Here is a 26,643-nt window from a genome sequence, read left to right on the forward strand (position 1 = left end):
TCCCATGCACACCAGTTAGAATGGTGATCATTAAAAAGTCAGGAAACAACAGGTGCTGGAGAGGATGTGGAGAAATAGGAACATTTTTACACTGTTAGTGGCACTGTAAACTAGTTCAACCATTGTGGAAGACAGTGTGGCGATTCCTCAAGGATCTAGAACTAGAAATACCATTTGACCCAGCCATCCCATTACTGGGTATATACTCAAAGGATTATAAATCATGCTGCTATAAAGACACATGCACATGTATGTTTATTGCAGCACTATTCACAATAGCAAAGACTTGGAACCAACCCAAAAGTCCATCAATGATAGACTGGATTAAGAAAATGTGGCACATATACACCATGGAACACTATGCAGCCATAAAAAAGGATGAGTTCATGTCCTTTGTAGGGACATGGATGAAGCTGGAAACCATCATTCTGAGCAAACTATCACAAGGACAGAAAACCAAACACTGCATGTTCTCACTCATAGGTGGGAATTGAACAACGAGAACACTTGGATGCAGGGTGGGGAACATCACACACCGGGGCCCGTCATGGGGTGGGGGGAAGGGGGGAGGGATAGCATTAGGAGATATACCTAATGTAAACGACAAGTTAATGGGTGCAGCACACCAACATGGCACATGTATACATATGTAACAAATCTGCACATTGTGCACATGTACCCTAGAACTTAAAGTGTAATAAAAAATAAATAAATAAATAAAAATTAAAAAAATAAAATGAATAAAATACATAGAAATACAGCTAACCAGGTAGGTGAAAGATCTCTACAACAAGCATTATAAAACACTGCTCAAAGTAATCCAAGATGATGTAAATAAAAGGAAAAGCATTCCATGCTCATGGATAGGAAGAAGCAATATTGTTAAAATGGCCATATTGCCCAAAGCTATTTACAGATTCAGTGCTATTCCTATCAAACTACCAGTTCTTCACAGAATTAGAAAAAAAAAATTATTTAAAAATTTGTGTGAAACCAAAAAAAAAAGCCTGAATAGCCAAGGCAATTCTAAGCAAAAACAACAAAGCCAGAGGTATCACATTGTGTGACTTCAATCTATATTACAAGGCTACAGTAACCACAACAGCATGGTACTGGTACAAAACACATAGACCAATGGAACAGAAGAGACAGCCCAGAAATAATGCCACACACAAACCATTTGATCTTAAACAAACCTAACAAAAACAAGCAATGGGAAAAGAAATTCCTATTCCATAAATGGTGCTGGGATAACTGGCTAGCCATATGCAGAAGATTGAAATTGGACACCTTGTTTATACCATATACAAAAATCAACTCAAGATGAGTTAAAGGCTTAAATATAAAACCTAAAACTGGCTGGGCACGGTGCCTCACGCCGGTAATCCCAGCACTTTGGGAGGCCGAGGCAGGCGGATCACGAGGTCAGGAGATCGAGACCATCCTGGCTAACATGGTGAAACCCCATCTCTACTAAAAATACAAAAAATTAGCCGGGCGAGGTGGCGGGCGCCTGTAGTCCCAGCTATTCGGGAGGCTGAGGCAGGAGAATGGCATGAACGCGGGAGGCGGAGCTTGCAGTGAGCCGAGATCGCACCACTGCACTCCAGCCTGGGCGACACTGAGACTCCGTCTCAAAAAAAAAACAAAAACAAAAAAAACCTAAAACTATAAAAACCCTGGAAGATGACTTGGGAAATACCACTCTGGACATAGGACCTGGCAAAGATTTTATGACAAAGACAAAAGCAATTGCAACAAAAACAAAAATTGACCAATTTTGTCAATTAAACTAAAGAGATCTAATTAAACTAAACAGCTTCTGCACAGCAAAAGAAACTATCAACAGAGTGAACAGACAACCTACAGAATAGGAGAAAATATTTGCAAACTATGCATCTGACAAAGGTCTATTATCCAGAATCTGTAAGGAATTTAAACAAATTTACAGGCAAAAAAACAAACAACCCCATTAAAAAATGGGCAAAGGCCTTGAATGGACACTTTTAAAAGAAGACATACACATGGCCAACAAGCATACAAAAAAATGCTCAACATTACTAATCTTTAGAGAAATGCAAATCAAAACCACAATAAGGTACCATCTCACAAAAGTCAGAATGGCTATTACTAAAAAGTCAAAAAATAACAGATGCTGGCAAGATTATGGAGAAAAAGGAATGCTTGCTGGTGGGAATGTAAATTAGTTCAGCCGTTGTAGAAAGCCATTTGACAATTTCTCAAAGAACTCAAAACGGAATTACCATTTGACCCAGTAATCTCACTATTGGGTTTATTCTCAAAGGAATATAACTCGTTCTACCTTAAAGACATATGCACTCATATATTCATCACAGCACTATTCACAATAGCAAAGACATGAAATCAACCTACATGCCCGTTGATGGTGGATTGGATAAAGAAAATGTGGTCCATATACACCATAAATACTACACAGCCATAAAAAAGAACAAGATCATGTATTTTGCAACAACATGGATGAGGCTGGAGGCCATTCACCTAAGCGAACTAACACAGGAACAGAAAACCAAATACACATGTTCTCACTTACAAGTGAGAGCTAAACATTGAGTTATATGGTCACAAACAAGAGAACAACAGACATGGGAGCCTACTTGAGGATGAAAAGTAGGAGAAGGGAGAGCATAAAAAAACTACCTATCAGGTACTATGCTTTTTACCTGGGTGATGAAATAATCTGAACATCAAACCCCCATAATATACAGTTCACCTATATAACAAACCTGCACATGTACCACAGAACCTGAAATAAAAGTTTAAAAATAAATCATAAAATAAAATGTTGAAATGCGTAGAATGTTTCATGGCATTAAATTAGACCATGCTGTCTTAAATGACATCTTATTTTCATAGAAATCATGTTTCTGCTTTTTCTGTTTTCCTATGAAAATTATTTTAATAAGCGGAAGTTGCTGAAATTTATATTTTACCACTTGATTCAAGAAACAAATGAAAGTATTGCCCATTAAGGAGCAGTTCTTCATGCTGTGATAAATGAATGTAAGTATTATGTTTACATAGATGAAGTATAAAGAGACCAATTAATGTAAAAAGCCAATACTGTACAAATTCCTGAAAGACCATTATTTAAATCTAACTTTAATTTTTAGAAAGTCCTTATTCAAGCAAACTTTACTGAGACCAATACTAATTATACTTTCTTGCTAAAAGATACAGATAATGACGTTAGTTAGAGCCTTAAAGTACTACTCCAACGGAATAAAATATTTAAAATTGCCACTAAGACCCAATGGTGCTTTATAGAGAGTTGGGTCCGATATTCATGGTTCTAATGTGATCTAAAAAGAAGTCATTTGTTCTCCTTAATTCAACACCTCTCAGAAATTGCCCTATTCTTAAAACTATTCTCTAAGACTACTTTTCCTCCAAGACTCTGCCAAATGTCTCCCCTTGGATCTTCCATCATAACCAACAAAAACATTATTTTCTCAAAGTCAGAAACAACCCTGTGTGGCCAAAATATATGAATCCCAACTTCATTCTCACTCTGGTTGTAAGAAATGCTGGAATAATTAATTACTCATTTGGAAAAAAATAAAGCTGTATCCATATCTACCTTACCAGATTCCAAGATAAACTCCAAATAAATCAAAGATTTAAATTAAATAAGACCATAAAATACTGGGCAGAAGAAATTGGTGAATTCTCTTGGAACCTTGGAATCTGGAAAGATTTTCTAATTATAACTAAAAATACAAAAGTCATAGAAGAAAATATTGATAGAATACATAAAATCAAAGAATACTGTATGATAAACTAAACAGCAAAGTCAAAAGACAAATGTGGAAAAATATTTACAACTCCTACCAAAAAATAGAGGCTAATCACCTTAAATTATAAGGAGCTCTAGAAATCAAGAAAAACCCAACAACCTAACAGAAAATAAAATGGATATGAACAGACTGGTCATAGAATAAGAAATACATATACACTTCTTAAACATACCCAGTCTCACTCATAAAAAAGAAATGCAAATGAAAGCATTCTCTCACCTATCAGATTGGCAAAAATCTGCAGTTTGACCACACACTTTATTGACGAGACTGCAAGGAAATAGGCATTCACATGCCACAGGAGTGCAAAGGGGTATCACCCTTATGGAAGAGTGTCAATATCTACCAAAATTACTTAAGCATTTACTCTTTGACCCAGGAAGTCTACTTCCTAATAATTTCATCAATTTATAGTAAATGTTCACTATAGCTGAATAAACTATTATACATCCAAACAATAAAATATAGTGAAGACCTTTCTGCACGGCTACAGAAGAATCTCGAGATATATGAAATAAAAGAAAAATGAAATGTAATACTGCATATATAGTGCGCTACTTTTGTGTAAGAAAGGAGAAAAATAAAAGTTTACATTCATATTGCTTGTGTTTGTATAAAGAAACATTGAAATAATTTTTACAAAAAGAAGAGAATAAAAATGTTTAACTGAGGATAGCGAATGGGGACAGCATGAATGGAAACAGGGGTAGGAGCAAGATTTTTCAGCATTTACCTCTTTATGTCATTTTGATGTTTAAAATATAAATATGTTAACTATTCAAAAACTAAATTAAAAGAATTATTGCCTGGCACAGATGAAGTACAGTTTAGATGTTGACTATTATTATTTTTGTATAGCAATATTGGGATAGGTTAATGGGCTCATATTATGTACAGTTGTTCCGAATCTACTCACACTCCGGGCACTTTTGTCATTGCAAAGAGGGACAATGCCAAAGATAATTTACCATAGGATTTCCATGTGCACCTCCTCAGTTCTAGGCTGAAGTAACGTAGAATGGCATTTTTAACCCACGAAAAGCTCTATTCTAAAAGATGCTTTATTATTTGCCTTAATTGCTCTTCATATATTTCCTTAATTTTAAACTTAGAATTTTAGTTGTACCTTTTCAAAGGATTGCCCAAGAAGATGCAATGAGATGATACATGTAAAGTGCTTAGCTTAATGCCTGGTGTTTAATCAATACTCCATAACTCTTAGGGTTAGCAAACAGAATTATAAAAGTGATGTGTTCAGTGAAGCCTCTAATCAATCCTAGAATCGATACCTACAATCAGAAAAAAATTAGCAACTCAGACCGTCTTTGTATGTTTTTGTTTATTATTTTTCCTCAAAATATCTTTAATACGGCCTTCCTAGAATTTGAGAGTCTGTGTATCTTAAATAAGAATACATTTTATTTTAAGAGGTAAATGGAAGGAGCAAGACCCAAGACAGGTACTTTTTGAGTCTGGAGTCCTTAGATATAATAAATAATTTCAGGAATGGTATGTATGGTACCTAAAGGATGTGGGTTAATTAGAAGGGCTTTTGAAGCTTTCTTGTAGACTGGTTGTTAATTATGGCTTCACCTATGTTTCTCCCAGAAGGCTTCCCTGGCCTCTTAACTAAGTTAATTGTCCCTGCAATGTGCTCCTTGTATTTCTTCTATCATAACATTCATCACTCATGATTGTGGTTACTCGATTCAGGGTCTTCTATGCAAACCATCCTTTCAGCCTTGTGCAGACAGAACGCATCTATCTGGTCCACACCAGCCATGCCCTTTAATATTACATACCCAGGTCCTAGAAGCTTCTGGCCACAATGAATGTGTATTGAATGAATAAAAAATTCAGAAAACTGCAAGCTAGTAAACAGTCACATGAGAAGCGTCATCCCCAGGGCCCCCATCACAACCCGTATACACGCAAAGTAAAAACAACACAGTCAGCATGAGCAAATAGAGAAAAAAAATGTGGCAATTATTCAAGCAATGCAAGGTGAAAACTAGCCCCTTTGCCTCAGTTATCAGAGGTTTTGAAAAGGATATTTTTTGCCTGCATTTTTTAATCTAATTGCTTCAATTATTTTATTTGGTCATGTGAACATGATTATATTTTTTAATAAAGTGCTTAATTTGCATGCATGCTTTAAATTGTAGGTTCTTTTACAGGAGGCTTGTCTACTCCCATATTGCCTTTTTCTCACTTATTTTACTTCTGCCTTTTGCAAAATGTTTTAAATATTTGATTTTAGCCCCTACCACAGACTCCAAATCTGTGCTTGGAATTTGGAGATCAAAGTACTGTAGCTAATCCTTAGGACATTTGCCATTGTGTGACTTAAGAATCCATCTCTTATCAAGTTTCTGTGGTTTTCTGGAGTATTTACTGGTCACAGTGTCAAAATGTGCACATCTGAAACTATTTTTGAATTATGCTTTCTTTATACTCTTCCATATTTAGTTAATGGGAAAATATCCAGCTCCTGAATGGTATTGAACTCGATAAGGCCATCTCCAGTCTCCTTATAAAGGATTACTAAGTTGTAGTATCACATGTTTTCAATAAACCTTGTTTTTGTTCTCCTTTAAACAGAGCGTGTCTTATTCAAAAAGCTCATGACAGTAAGAAAGGAATTGATAATGAAAAGAAAGTGAGTCCAAAGCAAGATTTTTCCCCATAGCTTTAGGATTTGTTATAAGACAATGTGTTTCACCGCCTGACCTGCAGCTTCGGGAGTTGGTTGCCATGACTTCTGATCCTGTTTCTGGAAGTAATTTATCGCATTATCTTGTACAAGCCTCTCTGGGACACTATTTCTTTCCTTTTAAGCACAGATAAGAGCAGCAATACACTTTGCAGCGTTCATAAACAGCAATACGTAAAAGCAAATATGAAATTAGAAAGTTCCAAAAACTGCTCTAATCTAGTGCCAGTGAGGGAAAATTTTGGTAAGGATTTTATAAGTAAAGATGAGAGTTAGATGCATAATTACATGTGACCTGTTTGGTTAATAATCCCACTGAAATACAGATAGATAGATGATAGATAGATAGATAGATAGATAGATAATAGACAGACAGACAGACAGATAGATAGATAGGTGATAGATAGACAGACAGATAGATAGATCGATAGATGGATATAATAGATCTACACATGGCAACAAGCAAGATTTTCAAAATTATAATGAATGTCAGGTATTTATTCTTGGCTTATATTTACTCAGATTCACTCTTTAAAGTGCTATCGTTTTATTCTTCACAGGAGGAAAAGTCTATTTTCACACCCCAGTGTTTATCCCTAAGGATTAGCCAAGTGCCTAAACTGTATCCATTTCATATTTCCAAAAATAGGAAATTGTGCATTGAAAAATATTAAGAGAGCCAGGTGAACCAGGTAATTCTAAATTTTCCCAGATAATACTTAGAATGAATTCCCATCCATAAATGTCCTTTGCTAAGTGACGTTTCATCTCAAGTGGCATCTCCATTGTAACATCCAAGTAACACAGTCTATTCAAAGAACTTCCTGAAGATATCCTTTCAAAAACTTTTAGCAGTAGGTGATGATTAATCATAATCTGTATGTCATCTGAAAATAAATACCAAGTTTTTTAAAGAAAAATTACATATCCCAACACTACTAAACATAACTGGCTGCTAAGTTTCAGAGAGTCCATGTCATTTAACTGCTTAGAGTAAGTGCAAAAAGGGAGTATTATAAATTAGGTATTGTAGTTTTGCTCTGTAAATTTAAACCCATAATGCCATTGTTTAAATATTCAAGCTATGACCTTGAATAAGATATCCAAGCATGGAATTTCATCATAGGATGTTGGGATTTCCAGCAGATGTTTCAAATTTGATTATTCATTGGTGGAATCCAAATCTTTTTTTTTTAAATCTGCAGTCAAATACTGGTATGGGGTTCTGTTTAGGAATCAAAACTGACTGCAGCTTTGTCATTTGGTGTGTGTGAAAATAGGTACTGAAGAAAATTTTAAATGTCTGACGATAGCAACGTGAAAATTGCTGCTTCTAAAAGCTGTCTCGAACTTTCTATATAAAAGAACGTAATATAAAGCCACTGTATCATTGCCCTAAACCATGTTCTAAAGCATCAGAAAATACACATGACTTTTCATCTCTTCGATTTATTGAAAACTGCTGGAATTACACCTAGGTAATTTACTCAAGATACTAGAGTATGCCTTAAATAGGATGTACCTCCTACTCATTCATGACTCTCAGGGGTCAAATGCTTCTCTCCTGTTTTATAAATACAGAAACACAGCTTCCTTACCTCCTTCAGTCTGTAACCCACATCTGAAATTAAATGTTTGTGATCACACTTTGAAGCAATTTGTTTCAGTAGGTTACTGATATTGCAAGGGATTCGTCCTGTAGCATGAAAAAAAAAATCTACTGCCTGACTCTGCATCCCTGACCTTTCCCCCAGACTCCAGCCCCATTCACCATCTACCAAATGCCTACTAGGCATCTCAAAATTAACATGGCCATAACGGAACAAGTAGTTCTGCCCTTCAAATAGTGCTCCTTTCTCACCTATCCCCAGTGGTATTTCCCCAGCTTAGTTAATGGCACTTTATTCACCCGATTGCTTAGACCAAAAACCCTGAAGTCAGCCTTAGACTCCCTCCTTTGTCTCATCCCACAGTCAGTCCTTCAGCAAGTCTTGGCCTCTCCACCTTCACAATGTGCACCAAATCCAGCTCCTTTACAGCTCCTCCTGACTTTAACATCACTCTTGTAAAGCTGCTCTCACCCTTTGTCCAGGCCACAGCAGTGGCTTCTTAACTGGCCTTCCAGCTTCCTCTCTGACATCTGGCTTCATTTCTGGCATCCAGCCCCCTCCTGGTTGGTTTCCCAAAGGCAACCAAAATGATCTTGTAAAATACACATCTGATCCTGCACTCTGCCAAAAACCCTTCCCCTGCCGCTATCATATAATACTTAGAAGGACATCTAAAGCTATTCCCAAAGCTGTCATGATCTGGCTGGAGCCTTCCCTCACTCCGCTCCAGCTAACTTGATCTCCTTGCCTTCCCTTGAACACACTGAACACACTTCCACCTCAAGGTCTTTATATTTTTTTGCCTGGAACCATTTTTCCTTAGGTATGATCACAGTCACCCCTTCACTTCATTCGTCTTGGCTCCTCTGAGATGCTTTCCCATTGAGACAACCTAAAATACTAAAAACAGCCGGGCTCAGTGGCTCATGCCTATAATCCCAGCATTTTGAGAGGCCAAGGCGGGTGGATCACTTGAGGTCAGGAGTTCGAGACCAGCCTGGCCAATATGGTGAAACCCCATCTCTGCCAAAAATACAAAATTAGCCTGGAGTGGTGGTGCACACCTGTAATCCCAGCTACTCGGGAAGCTGAGGCAGGAAAATTGCTTGAACCCGAGAGGTGGAGGTTGCAGGGAGCTGAGATCATGCCATTGCACTCCAGCCTGGGTGACAGAGACTGTCTCAAAAATAAAATAAAAACTAAAATATTAAAAACATGTTAATTATAAGGTGTTTGCTAAATTTTACCTGAATATCAACCGTTTGCAAGTAGCTATATTCCCTATTCTTAATAATACTTTACTTCTTGGAATTTCACATTAAGATAGAACACCTGCCCCTCTGTGACTCCACCCTCATCCTGCTCTGCATTTCCCCAGGGTTTTTGTCACTACCTAACATTATATTCTGTACTTGTTTATTGCTTTAACATCAGCCTACCCCAGAAGAACATAAGCTCCATGAGGGCAGAAAACTTTTCTGTTTTATTCACTGCTCTATGCCTCATGCTTGGCTTATAGTAGACATGCAACAAAAAATATTTGTCGAATGAACTAATGAATGAATGAATAAATTGCCTTAACACTTAATTTGAGAAAAGTCATATCCAAAACACTCCTTCTAATGCTTCCTCGTTCAACCAGTATCCAAAATGAAAAATGTACCACTTAGAATTTGAGAAATTCAAAGTTAGAAAGGATCCTTGACACTTGCCAGTTCAATCCAACTATTTTAAAGGTATGGAAACCAGCCCTGAGAGATAAGTGGTGACAAAGCTAGTTAATGGCAAACAGATAATTAAACTAGGCATAGTTCAATGTTCTTTATGCTTCCATGCTTTACATCTCTGTTTCTTTTGGAAGTTCCTTCTGTATACATAAGCAAATATAATGGAACCAGAACATTTCCATTCCTTCTTATCTTGCTGCTCTGTTGGCAATAAAACATCTGGCACATGATATACATGGGACACTAAAAAAATTATAAATTTCTGCAGAAAAGGGCTCACATTGATAAGGCAGGTTGACCTTTCTGTCTCAATCTGCTGTCCCACTGGGACAACCTAAAATATAAAAAACATGTTAATTATAATATTTTCACTAAATTTTACCTGAACATCAACTATTTGCACATAGCTATATTCCCTATTCTTGATAATACTTTACTTCTTGGAATATCACATGTAAGCCTTTGTTTGATTTTCTACATCCCTGTTTACTACACTTTCTATGAAATAAAAGCTACCAAAAGAGAAACATGGGAAAAAAATATATAAGTGCTCTGGAAACAGAAATTAGCTTGATTTTTTGCTCCATTTACCAGCTAAATGACTTTGGATAAGATTCTTGGACTTTCTTAGTATCACATTACTGATCTACAAAATTGAAGGGAAAGGTATATCTATAAAACATTTTTTTTAGATTGAGAGTTAACATGATACCAGGCACACTAAGGCAGACTAAAGGCTTTATATGTATTATTTCACTTAATCATCCCAATAGCCCTGTGAGAAAAAGGATCTATTCCCTATTTGCAGGTGAGGACTCCAAGACTCAGCAAGATTAATAGGCCCAAGATCACACAACTAAGAAAGGACAGAACTAGAAATACCTGGGCTGTTGCACATGAAGTTTACACTCATAACCTCTGTGCCTCCTTGAAGGGCTATTATGGAGAAACAATGAAATAGAGTCTGTGTACTGAGCATCCCACACAGCCTCATATATCAGGGGTACTCAATAAATGTTGCCCATTTCTCTTCTGTTTTCCCACCACTGACTAAATAAATTACCTTGGCCAATGTACTAACCTTTCTAGGCCATAGCTTCTTTTTTAAATAAATTATGGTTCTCTTTTTTCTCATTACAAAAGCAATACATGGCTATTAAAGATCATTTGGACAAAAGAGATATATATATATAAACTAAAATTTGTACATAATCTTACCATCTAAAGATAATCACCATTAATATGCAAATATATGTATTTATACTATTTATTTTTCTATATACTATAAAAATACATAATCTGGCCAGGTGCAATGACTCACACCTGTAATCCCAGCACTTTAGGAGGCCAAGGCTGGTGGATCACTTGAGGTCAGGAGTTCGATACCAGCCTGACCAACATGGTGAAACATCGTCTCTACTAAAAATACAAAAATTAGCTGGGCATGGTGGCAGGTGCCTGTAATCCCAGCTACTGGGGAGGCTGAGGCAGAAGAAACACTTGAATCCCGGAGGTGGAGGTTGCAGTGAGCTGAGATTGCGCCATTGCACTCCAGCCTGGGCAAAAAGAGGGAAACTCCATCTCAAAAAAACAAAAAAAAATACATAATATTTTGGGAGAGCAAAACTGAAATCCTGCTGTCCTGCTATGTAATCAGTTATTTAAATAATGATGTTTAGAAATATTTTATCTCACAATATTCTTCTAAGACATGATGTTTTGTGGCTGTATCGCATTTGTGGTAATAATAATAGTAATAATAAATTAGCTCAAATGTATTGTATGTTAGTATTGTACTGAGATGTTTCACAGTTAACTTATTCAATTCTTACAACCCTATGACATAGGTACCTTTATTATCTACATTTTACAGATAAAGAAACTGAGGCACAGAAAGATTCAGTCACTTAACCAGGTAACCCAGCTATTAAGCGGCAGAGCCAGGATTGGAACTCAGGCACGTGAGCACCACAGCCCATGCTCTGGAAGGGATATACCATGTTGGTTTTTATTAATCCATCCTTATTAGAAATCTGGATTGGTTCTCATTTTTTATACTGTTACTAATAGTGTTAGGTATGAGCTTGGAGGAGAAAAAAATAGTTTAATAAGTAGGCTGATGCAAAATTTTGTTAACATCTACAATTTTATCATACATCCCTACAGTTTAAATTCCTGAAATAATAGCTATTCACATTGTTAATGGTTTTGTCAAATAATGTCAAATTGCTCCCCCAAAAAAATACCATACCAATTTATTCTTACAGAAAATCTTCATCAAATAACTTTTTTTCTCTGCCTTGCCAACACTGACAATTCATTTTTTTAAACTTTGTCAGTTTGATAGAATAAAATGGTACCTTTCTACTATTTTAAATTTCAAAACTAGAAATTGTAAAGAACTTCTTTCTATATATTAATTAGTCATTGTTTCTTCTTCCTAGGATAAATTTGTATTTGTGCCTTCCATCCAATTTTCTACTAGCATGTTTTCTTAGCGTTTTATGTTTATATATTAAAGATATTAATCTTTTGTTCATCATCATATATGTTGCCATTTTTTTCCAGGTTTGTTTTTTGCATTTCAATCTGTGTAGAGTTCTTTTTTAATGTATGGAATTTTTGTGTATTCGTGCCTTCACTTCTCAACTGCAAAATACGGGAGATTAAACTATATTATTTTTAAGACCTTTGAAATTATAAAATTGTATTCTATTTCTTTCCTAATTACTACAAACAAATAACTTATCAAGTAAGTATCTATCAAATAAGTTTTGAACATCTACAGTATGATATGTACGGAGCTAGTCACTGAGGTTACAAAAAAAATAGGCATGTCTGCAGGCCATTGGTTTCTTACAGCTTACTATAGAAGAGACCAGCAAGTAAACAGACTACTAGTATAATCATGGGTAATAAGTGTTATGACAGGAGCATACCTCAGACTTCTGGGCACAAGTGGCCTTGACTGGTTATATCTGTGCTGAGTTCCAGAAGCAAGCAGAAGTCAACCAGGTAAAGAAGGGAGAAGGGGCTTCCAGGCAGAGCAGCAGCATTTTATAGAGCACTTTGAATGCCAGGTAGCAGAATTTGATCTTCCTTCTACGTATTGGAAGGCCTTTTTTAAATCACAGAGGTAATATAATCATCTTAACATTTTCATGTGGTACTAGAACACAAAGTGGTTTACAGAAAGGAAAAACAGGAGAGTGAAAACCAGGCCATACATTGTAGGGATGACCAAGAGAGAAGTAGCATAGGCCCGAACTAAGGAGGAGACAGGATAAATGGAAAGAGAAAATTAGATATGAAACATACTACGGAAGCAGAATCAATAAAAGTAAACCACTCAGTAGATATGAGATGAGGAAGACAATAAAGAAGGAGATGTTAATCTGTGAATTTAATATGTGGTCTGTATCAGAATTTTGTTGTTTAACTTGATTCATTTATTCTGAAATTCACTTGGGAAAAATAAATAGGTTTACAATAATTGATACTACTTTGAAAAGGAATAACATTAGTGTCATATGAATATAGGAATAGGCAATAAAACATAATAGAATCCCAAAATAAGCTTCTCAATAAGTATATGGAAACATTTGGAGAATGGCAGAGTTTTTATTTAGATGGTACTGGGAAAATTGACTTTCATATGGGATAAAAAGTAAGATTAGTTCTCTACTTCACCACAGAGACAAACAAAAATTCCGTTAAAACTAATGATTGTATAAGTTAGAGTAATGTTTAGTTATTATATAAATCTCCAAATTCTAGTAACTAAATAAAATAGAAGTTTATTTCTTACTTGTGTAATAGTCCAATGAAGGTGTTCTTTGTTTGGGGTTAGGATATACGGTAAAGACTCTGTTACATGCAGTCATTCAGGAACCCAGGCTGACAAAGGCACTGCCATCTTCAGCATATGGCTTCTAAGGGCATTCTTAGTACCAAACTGCAACTGACATAGAAAAAGAGAAAGTGATAAGCCATATGTGCTTGCCCTCAACCGGGAAGTGGCATACATCATTTCCATTCATCTTCATTAACTAGAATTAGTCACCTCATCTCACCCAGAAGCAAGGGGTCCCGGGAAATGAGACCTCTAGATGGGCAACCACTTCTCAGAGATAATGCTGTACCTTAGAAGGGAAGCACATATCTGTGGTAGACAGCTAGCTACCTTTGCCACAAAGACTATTCTGAATAGTAAACATAAATTCATTAACTAAATAAGCATGTAAGTGTGCCAAAATAAAATATAGGAAAATATTTTTATAATCTTGGTTGGACAAAGTCATTCTAGACAACTTAACTTCTGTGACTTAAAAATGACATGAAATCCAGGAGTCTAAAACAGGAGGGGGATGGTTTTATTTTTCCCACTGTATTTGCAAAGATTGAAGACTTATAATATCCCAGGTAATATATGAATATACTTACAACCATGTCTATCACGTAGTGAACAGTAAACATTAGCTTTTACTAGTACTGTTTTTATTATTATTAGCATTCCTTTTTATTAGCAAGGAGAGAGAAATGTTTCCATACATTGTTAGTGAGAATTGGTACCATCATTTTGAAGACATCTTGATATCAATCACAAATCAAAATATGCCAAGAATTCAGTCTCAAGAAATTTAGCCTTAAATTCCTTATCCTAAAAATAAATGTACAGGACTATTCATTTCAGCCTCATTTTAATAGCAAAACCAAAAGTAACCTAAAAATTCATTAATAAGTGTCTTAGTCTATTTGTGTTATAATAAAGGAATACACAAAGCTGGGTATTCATAAAGAAAGTAGGTTTATGTGGCTCACAGTTCTGCAGGCTGTACAAAAAGCATGGTGCCTGCATCTGCTCCTGGTGAGAATCTCAGGCTGCCTCCACTCATGGCAGAAGGTGAAGTGGGGCCAACATGTGCTGAGATCACATGGCGAGAGATGAAGCAAGACATAAGTGCCATTTTCTTTTTAACAACCAAATCTTAAGGGAACTGACAGAGCCAGAACTCAGTCATTACTTCATGGACGGTACCAAGCCATTCATGAGCGATCCTCCCCCATGACCCAAACACCTCTCCCATTAGGCTTCACCTCTAACACTGGGGATCACATTTCAACATGACATTTGGAGGTCAAATATCCAAACTATAGCATAAGTAATTGGTTAATTAAATAAATTAGTGTCCTACCTTATACATATTTGTATTGTTTCGATATTTTACTTTATAACTTTAAAATGTATATTTTATTAAAATTATTCAAAATTTAGCTTATAGTGAGGACATTAGAATAATTCAAAAAACTGGAACAAAAAAATGTGGTGGGAGAGGGGGATAAAAACATTAAGAACATTGTATTTGTTGTACTTCTGATTGTCTCAGAGAGAACAAGATGAAGTGAGTTTAAAGGGAAAGAGGTAAATTTATGTTAGTTATTAGGGAAAACTTTCTGAGACTATAGAATAACTTTTAATTTACAAAAATTTTAAAAGCCTGAAGTCTCCAGACAGTTTCTAGAAGTCAAGACATACCCTCTTTGTGGCTTACTTACCTCGAGAGAATTTATCTGTCCTTATAACTACTAGTTTGAAAGTGTTCAACCATGCTTTGTTTGATCCAGATGATTTAGTTCTTTTCATTGTGCTTTTACATTGAGCTATGTTATACTTTCTAATACATGCATTATGCAGTGTAATTGTAGCAACAAAACACAGTCCATCAGGTTCAGATGTACGACTGGCCTTGCTCTAACCCAATCCTTGAGTTCACAATAGGGAAGCTTTAGATGTAAATAATGAAGGCTTTTTGGTATTTCAGTGACTAACACCTTTTAGACAGGGTCCATGGTGATCAATTCATATTGATTTTGCTGACTAAATAATACTTGAGCAAAGTTCCAGGGGCATCTAAAAATAAGCTCTTTCACAGTCCTTATGTGTCTTAAATATCATTATAGTATTTATTTTGTTCAAATCTTTGCAGTCACCTCAAATTTCAAGAATTAATGTGTAAATCATTCTAAGTGATGCAGTAAATTAGTGAACCTACTTCCTAATACCTTGTAAACCTATATTTCACATTTCTACTGGGCTGCTTATAATCAATAGCTCTTTCTTCACTACTTCCCAACTTGTTCTGATTTGTTTCCTTTGAGAGAGGTAGATTTTAAGAGTTCCAGATTACATGCTTTTTTTTTTCATGCGACTTAGAGCTTCTCCTTGTTTATTAGCAGTTCTATTTCTTTCTCTAGCCCCATTTTCTCTTGAAGCAGCCATAAAAGTACCATCTGTTTTTCAGCATCATTTTATTTCTGCTTTCTCCTCCCTGCACTTTTCTCTTCTCTGAATGCTTTATGCGATAACAATTTATTCCTGATTTATTATCCACCTGCTTTCATAGCCTCCCCCTTTCTGTTCCTCCTCCATCCCTATCCCACCCTGGATGGAGTGGTATACCATAATTCTTCAGGACACAGCTTTGAAGTCAAGTAAGGGCCAGCTCAACCACTTATGCATGTTAGTGACTTGACCACTATAAGCCTCAATTTCTTCATTTATAAGAAAGAGAAGGTTATAATGCCATCTACTACATAGGGTGGCTTGAAGAATTAAATAAAATAATGTACATCAGGGTTTCTCAGCCTTGGCACTATTGACATTTGGGGCTGAGTCATTCTTTGTTCTGGAGGCTGTCCTGGGCATTGTAGGATGGTTAGCAGCAACCCTAGTCTCTACCACCAGATGCTCATAGCAACCCCCTTCCCAGCTATGACGATGCAAAGTGTCTCCAGACATAGCTAAATGTCCCAGGGAGGCAAAATTGTCCCCATTCGGAATCATTGACGTATATAAAACATCTAGCACAGTGCCTGGTACATAGTAGGGACTTGATCAAAATTGTGATGGATGGATGGTCAGATGAATGATTGAATATTCATTTTTAATACAAGTGTCTAATATAATTCTTGACAGTCAATTAACTACTTAATACATAAATGGATAAACAAATGAACCTGAAGCCAGTGAGCTTCAAGTGCTGTCCATAGTTTCTACTTTACAACAAAATGTGTTATCTTCACTAAAAACAAGCTTCCTATGTTTCAAAAAATATTTTAGACAATTAACTAACTGCACAGCTTAAGCTACTCCCCCAATTTAATATATATGCACATACTTTAAATAATAGGGAGATTTTAAAATAAACTCTAATGGATGATAGCTATAACAATTATGTTGCTGTAGAATTCAGTGCTAAAAATTGAAGTGATCCTTTGATTAACCTGAGTATTTTAGGTTGATATCCCAGTCAATAAGCCATTGATGTGGTAAGAGAACAAAGCTCAGCCAACTTTTAAGTGTTTTTTAATCTAATTTATCTTATATAAGTATTTATTAAGTGCCTACTACATTTCAGGCACTGTTCTAGGTACTCAGGATACATTCGTGAACAAAACAGTGATCCAACACTGTGGAACCACCGTTCTATGAAATAGATCACAAAAATAATAAATACATAAATAGAAATAAAAATAAAGACTACTCATAACTTGTAAAATACTAGCCTAGGAAATAGTCTAGGTGGTACTGACAGCAAAATTCCAGTGGATGACTGTAACCCAACCAGAAACATTTTTGTGACTGCACTCACTGTTTGCCATTTGGTTGCTCATCTATGATTTCAGTTTACTGAACTCTAACTTTCTCGTCTGATCTGAATTACAATGAGGGTATTAAATCAAATCTGTGGTTACCTTTGCATATTTTGGAACTTCAAACATTTAGATTGTGATTCGCTGTGTGCCTAAATTTTTAAATTGTCTCAAATCAACAATCTTTCTCTTACTTTTCTAGGTTTTCTCTAATGAACTAACTTTATAGCATACTTTTTGTGCTGTAGTCTAACAAACCTATAGCTGAGTTTTTTAAAAAATGAATACAATATATGCTTTTTCTGCCTCACTTTTTCATCTGTAAAATGGGATCTGTGGGATACCTAACACATAAAGTCATTATAAGGATTAAATAAGGTAATATTTATTTAAAAAAAAAAAACCTTAGAACTAAAGAAAATGCCAAGCACATAGTAAGTTTTAAGTGTAGTATTTTCTGCACCCCTACTAGCCATGTACTTATTTCTAGTATTTCCAATATTTTAGCATAGTAAATGAGGTAGTATATCTTTTTCTTTTCTTTCTACACTTGGGAGAAAGCAGGATTACAATGAAATAAAAGCAAAATGTATGCCCAACAGGGTCATATAAATAATGTCTGTTTGTAAACCACTAGTCTCAGGAGTAAATCCCTCAACATGATGAAAACCAAGAGATGTGTTTGCACATAACTCTTTTTATAAAGTTTTTTTAATTGCAAAGACACAGTCATTGTTATAAACTTCCAACATACAGAAATTAATAATTTACAAAGTGAAAAGCCCCTTTATGCATATATTTACTTCAGCTCACTCCCTTTAGAAATAATTAATAGTAATAATCAGTGTATACTCTCACTTTTTTTTTTTTTTTTTTTTTGAGACGCAGTCTTGCTCTGTCGCTAGGCTGGAATGCAGTGGCACGATCTTGGCTCACTGCAACCTCCGCCTCCTGGGTTCAAGGGATTCTCATGCCTCAGCCTTCTGAGTAGCTGGGATTACAGGTCATGCCACCACACCCAGCTAATTTTTGTATTTTTAGTAGAGACAGCGTTTCACCATGTTGGCCAGAATGGTCTCGATCTCCTGACCTCGTGATCCGCCCACCTTGGCCTCCCAAAGTGCTGGGATAACAGGTGTGAGCCACTGCACGCAGCCTAGTCTCAAATTTTTTTCCTAGTCATATACTAATATATATTTCTATTAAAATAAAATCACATTGTACATACTGTTTTGCAACTGGCCTTTATTCACTTAAAATATGTCTTTGGTGTCAGTGTCAACACATTTAGTTTCTTCTTGTTTCCAACAGCTGCCAAGAGTGGTAACTGTCTTTGGCTCTCTGGGTACTTACCCACAAAAGCACATGCATTTAGAGCTGGTGGAAAAAGTCCTTCAGGGCAGGCACCGGTGGCTCACACCTGTAATCTCAACTCTTTGGGAGGCCAAGGCTAGCAGATGATGTGAGCGCAGGAGTTCGAGATCAGCCTGGGCAACATAGCAATACCCCATCTCTACAAAAAAATACAAAAATTAGCCAGGCGTGTTGGTGCATGCCTGTAGTCCTAGCTCCTTGGGAGGCTGAGGTGGGACACAGAGGTTGCAGTGAGCGGAGCTCATGCCACTGCACTCCAGCCTGGGTGATAGAGTGAGACCCTGTCAAAGGATGGAAAGAAGGAAGAAAGGAGAGGAGAGGAGAGGAGAGAAGAAGCCCTTTGGCTGAAACTTGCACTGCCAACAACTGACCCCCTCTCTCTCAAGGCACTGACCCAGAAAGGGGCACCAGCAGAGAGGCTCAGAAGATCTTCTCAGTCCACACCAGGAGACCAGACCTTTCTCAGTGCAGGGAGAAGGATGAGCTGAATGAGGAATACTCACTCATACAGCAGTTAATCCAGAGGATGACAGAAACATTACAAATGTGACACCCTTGAAATGGAACTCCTCTTTGGAGTGTGGAAGCCCAGTCATGCACAACCCACTTGGAGCAGGAAGGAAATTGTATTTGAGGATGTTAAAGTCAAGCTAACTTTTATTAAAATTGCCACAGGAGGCCATTCATCCCCACTTCACTTATCCCACTTCAAAGCCTACTTCCCATCACTCAGACGTTTACTTATGGAGTGATTAAGTTTTCTTTTAACTTTTCTATGCTTTCATCAGATGCTCTTTTTCTCTTTTTTGTTTAAAAAAGGCAGATTTTTCAGCCAAATGTCAATAGGTCAAATATTAAGTATTCATTCCCTTGCAATGCACAGTGTTTATACTTATATACCCTATTATAACAAATGTAATATTATTTAATTATGCAGCAAACTTACACATAATTGGTGAACCAGGTCTAAAGAATACTCTATACAGGAAGCATAGAGTATTCAGCTTAGTTGAGGCCTTTGTTAAACAATATGCAAAGTTGCAGGTGCCACATTAGGGAATTTTGGGAGAAAGGAAATGCAAACTTATTTGGCAGGAAAACAAGAGAAATGATTATATCTCACAGCACTTCCATGGCTGGACACATTTACATGCCTCTGTCACATCACCCAGAAGCTGTGGTGTTGAGGGCTGAGGCAGGAGCTCCTTTTGCCACAGGAAAAAGGAGGAAATGAGAGACACTGTGAAAGGTTGCCCCAAAGTCTTAAGGCTCCCTGAAACCTTGGGTTTTTTGAGCACCATTGTCCAATCTGTTGAAGGTTAAATAATACGTTGTTCAAAATTGCATATGTAAAGTGCAGAATGGCCAAAGGGTCAGAACTACAGCAATAGGTAGGTCCCATTCTCTGCCTTTTCATTCTTCAGTCTCAGAAGTGCCACAGAGGCTGAGTGGCACTAGGTGCAGCTGGGAATCAAGATCTGTTTATCTGTACTTTAAATAGGTCAAAGTGAACCTTTTGGAAATATTGTTTTGGTAAATAAAAATTCCTGGTCGTGCTAACTGTGGCTGTTTCGACCTGTTTCTTTCAGATACCATTGTTCTTATCGCTTCAATAGCAGTTGTTTCTGCAAAAACTCAGGGTAATATTTTTGCCACGTCTGCACTCAGAAGTCTCCGTTTCCTACAGATCCTCCGCATGGTGCGCATGGACCGAAGGGGAGGCACTTGGAAATTACTGGGTTCAGTGGTTTATGCTCACAGCAAGGTAAAATTTGCTCTCTAAACTTAAAAAACACAATTTTTGAAACTTTTTCATTGATTGCTGTAATATTTAATAAACCTGTCACAAGAAAACTTAGTCACTACATGGACACAGGAAGGGGAACATCACACAATGGGGACTGTTGTGGGGTTGGGGGAGGGAGGAGGGATAGCATTAGGAGATAAACCTAATGCTAAATGACGAGTTAATAGGTGCAGCACACCAACATGGCACATGTATACATATGTAACAAACCTGCACATTGTGCACATGTACCCTAAAACTTAAAGTATAATAATAATAAAATTAAAAACAACAACAACAACAACAACAAAAAAGAAAACTTAGTCATTGCAGAAATTGGTTAAAACAATTTTGGGACATGATGTACAATGGATTATTTAAGAGCCGTCATGAACATCCAAGAAGTAGTAAAGTGAATAGAATCATCATAGAATTCTTTTTTCCTTTTTCAAAGATTTCCCACCTCTAAAAATCTTTCATTCCTTTTATATCTAGGAATTAATCACAGCTTGGTACATAGGATTTTTGGTTCTTATTTTTTCATCTTTCCTTGTCTATCTGGTGGAAAAGGATGCCAATAAAGAGTTTTCTACATATGCAGATGCTCTCTGGTGGGGCACAGTAAGTATAAAAATACATCTTTTATTTATTGGATGTTGTGAATTTTTTTTTAATACAATGTAATGATTCCTATGGATGGTTTCAATAAAAATATTAACTTGCAAAAGAGAGTTATGTGGAAAATAAATACTACTTATTATTGTCTAAAGGCTTTCCACATCTTTTTAGGCCAACTAAGTTATCTTGTAAACCATCATTAATATTTCTTGAGTGCTAGATTGTTGCCAAAATTAAAAATATATAAAATATATAAATATATATCATTTTTTAAATGGTGATTAAAACATTGATAGTTTGTTTATTTGTTTTAACTTTGTGGAGCACAAATTTAAATTATCAATTGTTGCATTGATTTTCCACTCTTCAAAAGTTTATCTGGGGTTAAAAAATGAATGGAAGCTGTGAATAAAATTGCAGCACAAAGAAATGAAAAAGAAGACTGGTAACCATCTGTGAGATCAGAGATTATAGTCACCTAATTTCAAAACTTTCCTCTTAAAACCTACTTTTTCTTTATATTGTTATTAAAGAATAATTTTCCAAATAAATAAAGTAAAATCATGATTCTTACATAGAGAGAAAATCAACACATGCTAAACATTCATTTATCTCATTTTAAAAGTTTAAGTCATTATTAATGAAGAAACCAGTAAGATGTTAAAACCAGTTCAAAGCACTATCCAAAGGACAGAAACATTTAAAGATCAGGAATATTGAAATCAATGTGCAAATAGAGGCAAAACTGGCTCCTTCCACAGTGTGGGAGGGAAGTCAGCTCAACCTCCACTAGGCAGAATTTATTTACATGTCCATAGGCAAGAATTATTTTGCATTGCTACCAGTTATCAACAACTTACAGAGTTGTAAAATAGCTCAAAGGCTATGAAAAGAGCAGAGCCCCGTAAAATCAGAATCCAAAAACCTGGAAGGGTGTACTCTGAACAACGCATAGTTTTCCACTGAAGCAAAAATTTTCCCTGCATTGTAAAGAATTTATGAAACAGTCATTGGAACTAGTGCCCTAATAAGAATCTCATGGGATATAGGAGTGCTTTATGCAATGTATAAATTACATTTCTTTTTATTTTATTCCTTTAAGGTATTCCAAAGGGGAGTTATATGAAAATAATCATAGCCAAACATGGTGGCTCACACCTGTAATCCAAGCACTTTGGGAGGCCAAGGCAGGCCAGTTGCTTGAGCTCAGGCATTTGAGACCAGCCTGGGCAACATGGCAAGACCCCAGCTCTACAAAAAATACAAAAATTAGCCAGATGTGGTGGCACGCTCCTGTAGTCCCAGCTACCCGGGAGGCTGAGGTGACAGAATCACTTGAGCCTGGGAGGTAGATTATAAATGCTCGTCTAAAGAATGTCCATATCGTTTTGGTCCAAAAAACCCCATAAGTCCTCTTTTAAACCACCCTTAGTATTTCTTGAGCTTTAGATTGTTGCCAAAATAAAAATATATCATTTTCTTAAGCTGTGATTTAAACAATGATAGGCTTTTTATTTGTTTGTTTAGTGAAGCACAGAGTTACCAATTGTTGCATTGTTCCACTACTCATCAAAAGCTCATCAGCAAGACCCAGAACATTTGTCAGAGACGAGGAAAATTTGTTAGGGCTGTATTAAGCAGAACTTGTTGTATTTGTTGATTGCATAGCAGCAATAAAATGAATAAAAATGAGAAATACATTCACCTAAAGATTCGAATTTTTTTCTTAAGTTATCTAAGTAAATGTCTACAAGATTATGCCATTGGTTTCAAAGGATTCTGTTGGTTTAATAATGTGGTTTCCGGCTGCTCTTCACTATTCACAAGCAATAATGGGCATTTCGAAAAAGAGTGGAAACTTGAAAGAGAGCAGTCATCTGACATTCTTAAAATACTTTTTATATGTAGAGAGCAAATGAAAATCTGTGACTCATGATGGGATAAACTGTAAACTGAGAAAACAGGAGGCTTTTCTTGCCAGCAAGGGGAAGACAGTTTATCATCCCAGCCTTCAAAGCAATGGTTTGAATTCAAGTTTAATTTTGCTTCTCTTGGATAATTCTAATGTATTTGACTTACTGAAGCACCCAGGTGCCCCTTTTCCCACTGAGATGCAGTTGTTGGTGAGTTTAGCCTGGCAGCTCATTATCCTTCTTTTTATTAGTCTTCCTTTTCTCCTTATTACGAAAAAGAATTGCTGTATTGTGTGTTAAACAGTGTGTGGGAAACTCTTAATATACTTCTCAGTTAGTCACCAGTTTGTTTCTTTTGCCAGAATAACCCACACAGTAGGTTTTCAAAGGTCATATCTGTGACTTTCGGGGGAAGAAACATTTTCATTGATTTCCCTTTCAGTTGTGCTAATTTGACTGACATGTAACCCGTACTTAACAGGTTCCTGAATGGCCTAATTATGTTTCTATTAAAAAAAAAAAATCTAGTCTTGAATATGACAGTAAAACTTTTATAAGATATCAAACTTCAAAGAATTTTTTAAGGCCTTATTTGTCCGTAGCAGGTTTGTTGATATTAGCTGACTCATTAATGAAATTGTCTGAATCCTAAAAAGACAGAAAAAGCAAACAAACAAGAGAGCTCATTGTTTCTATTCATTTTAAGAAGAACATATACTAGATTCCTAGTGGGAAATAAAATAAATTTAGACTATTATACCTTTTATTTATACATTAATCAAGACCTTAGTGAAAATTATGGTTGGGTATTTCTTAGTTAAAATTGCCCATGTTGCACCTAATGGAAACCTTAATAACTATGGAAGTATCCAGAATAAATAGGGAAATGATAGCATCCTAAATGAGAGTATTTCTAAGTGTTACACTTTGATGAAAAAAGGAAATCCCCTATATTAAAAGAGCCCACAATATCAACATTAAGTATCAAAATATAGGTTTTGTTCCACAGATACTCTGTGCTAGTGAATTTTCAATACTAACTCTGGAACTCCTTCCATTAAGATAGTGAGATCTGTCCCCTAGATCAACTTTTGGAGGGATATCATGGTGGGATCAGTGCTGCTCAAAAGAACTTTGATCCCTGAAAGCAGTTTCATATTAGTGAATAGCAATACCTAGCTCATTGAGTAAGTGAAATAGATATAAAAGACCTGGTACCAAGAACATAGCAAGTGCCCAATCAAATATGACAGCTATTGTTGGTGTAGACATCGTTGCTGTGGAAGTTAAATGAAAGCACCTTTAATACAAAAGGAAAAAAAAAGAGCTATGTGTTTTGATGCAGACCCACAGTTTGAACACAGAAGAGGCTTGGGAATTGGAGGTTGTGATGAAAAGATGTCCTGGGTTCTGATGTGGCAACTAAAGTTGCATTGATGGCAGGAAATGGAAGAGGGAAGTAGCTCTAGTAGCTGAGGCACTGAGAGCTGCTGGAAAAGGGGATCTTCTGATTGTTGGGTAGAGCTCCATTTATTATCATTTTCTATTGTTATTTTTCTCATTTTTGGTTGTTCCAGATTTATTCTGAAATAATTTAAGAATGGGTTTCCCTGGAGTTATTTTCTGCTTTTAAATCCTTCCTGTTGTTATTTTTCTCTTTTTGATCTGCTTTAGATTTATTTTGAAACAACTTAAGATCAGGTTTTCCTGCACTCCAGCCTGGGTGATTGAGTGAGACCCTGCCTCAAAGACTCCCTTGGGGAGAATTATACTGTGCCATGGAAATCTACCAACAGTATATTGTTCACATGAACACATTAGCTATAAACTAATGTACATAGATATACTAGAAACATAATTGTATCTTCAAAATCAGGTCAGTAAATATTTGTTGATTTGTTGCCTGAAAGAAAGAAGGATTTATATCTCCCGATTTGTAATTAATTCTGCTATTGAAAAGAAAAAACTTTAGCCTAACCAGTGTCTTAAATTATAATCTGACCATAGCCTCAGCCACCTCATTTAAAAAAAAAAAATCAAGAAAAGTCTGGACCAGAGTTTTCATTTGTTTTTCAGTATTATTTCTGAGGAAGAATTCCTGAATGCTAAACACACGAAGATGCCCCCACTGTACCTCAGATTTTCCTAACATAATTACAACTTTATGCCAACATTTCCAACCCACAGATTTTCAGAATGTATTTTCTTTCACCTATGTGACTGTATTTGAGCATAGGAAACATAAGGGCCAAAATATATCTAAGCTGTTTCTATCTGCAAGACACCTTCAAGTAAGTGGTCCATCTCAAGAGATGGTACAAAATACCAGGGATTCCTGAGGCCAGCTGTGGGGAGGTAGCAGGGCGAAGCAGGCCATCCCTGCCCAGATCCTCATCCGTCTTGTTACCCTGCAGCCTGAAAAGGCAGCTGCCAGCTTCTCAGGTCAAGAATTGTGGCAAGAAATGGCAGCTTCTTACTTAAGAAGAATACTACTCTGCCTAGAACTTTACTGAAAGAGATGGTGGACATTTTTGTCACTTGTAATTTATTTTTTAATTTTAAAAAGTAAATTCAAAACTTCATGACCTTACCTATGATATTATAAAGATCATACTCAAAAGTCACGAGTATGAATCACAGAAGATTTTTGTAATAAAAATGTAATCTATCCAGTGCATGTTCACCAGCATATCTCTTACAAGCTCTGGAATGAGGCAAAAAAATGGAATTATGTCCAATATTGTGATGTAAAGGTCCATCTCTCCTATTCTCCTGCTTCTCATCTCTTACACACACGTATATATAAGCAAAATGTCACGCTCACATGGGTGTGGGAAATCAAAGCTCACAAAACACTATTTAGTTTACTTGCCCACTCATGTAAATATTGTATTTGTTTTAGAATAGAGTAGAAGTTCTCAGAACTTATTTCCTCTTCACTGACTGGCCAGATTAACCAACACTCCTCACTCCCACAAAACATACTGAGGCTTGCAGAGCACAAAATGCTCTTTAGTATCCACAGAATTCTGTTCTTAACATTGTTTGAATGCTTGCAAAGAGTCAGCATGTTCATTACCAAACCTTTTTTTTTTTTTTTTTTTTGAAACAGGGTCTCACTCTGTCACATAAGTTGCAGTGCATTGGTGCAATTATGGCTCACTGCAGCCTCAACCTCCCAGGTTCGAGCAGCCCTCCCGCCTCAGCCTCCTGAGTAGCTGGGACCCCAGGCACGTGCCACCATGCCCAGCTAATTTTTTACTAATTTTTTGAAGAAAAGGGGTCTCACCATGTTGCCCAGGCTGGTCTCAAACTCCTGGGTTCAAGCAATCTGTCTGCCTTGGCCTCCCAAAGTGCTGGGATTACAGGCACGAGCCACTGTGCTCGTCCCATTCCCAAACCTTTTTATGCCA

General features: G+C 36.4%; 1 protein-coding gene across 2 annotated transcripts in view; it reads left to right on the plus strand.

Annotated features, from left to right (window-relative positions):
* KCNQ5 (potassium voltage-gated channel subfamily Q member 5) overlaps positions 1 to 26,643 on the plus strand; it is a 584,694-nt gene that overhangs the window by 442,297 nt on the left and 115,754 nt on the right. For both annotated transcript variants that reach the window (XM_024248720.3, XM_024248721.3), the window contains exons 4-5: positions 20,503 to 20,678; positions 21,195 to 21,320. In XM_024248720.3, the coding sequence (XP_024104488.3) occupies positions 20,503 to 20,678; positions 21,195 to 21,320 (302 nt within the window). The remainder of the gene's footprint in view (positions 1 to 20,502; positions 20,679 to 21,194; positions 21,321 to 26,643) is intronic.

The sequence above is a fragment of the Pongo abelii genome, chromosome 5 (genome assembly GCF_028885655.2).
Source record: "Pongo abelii isolate AG06213 chromosome 5, NHGRI_mPonAbe1-v2.0_pri, whole genome shotgun sequence".
NCBI classification, from domain to species: Eukaryota; Metazoa; Chordata; class Mammalia; order Primates; family Hominidae; genus Pongo; species Pongo abelii.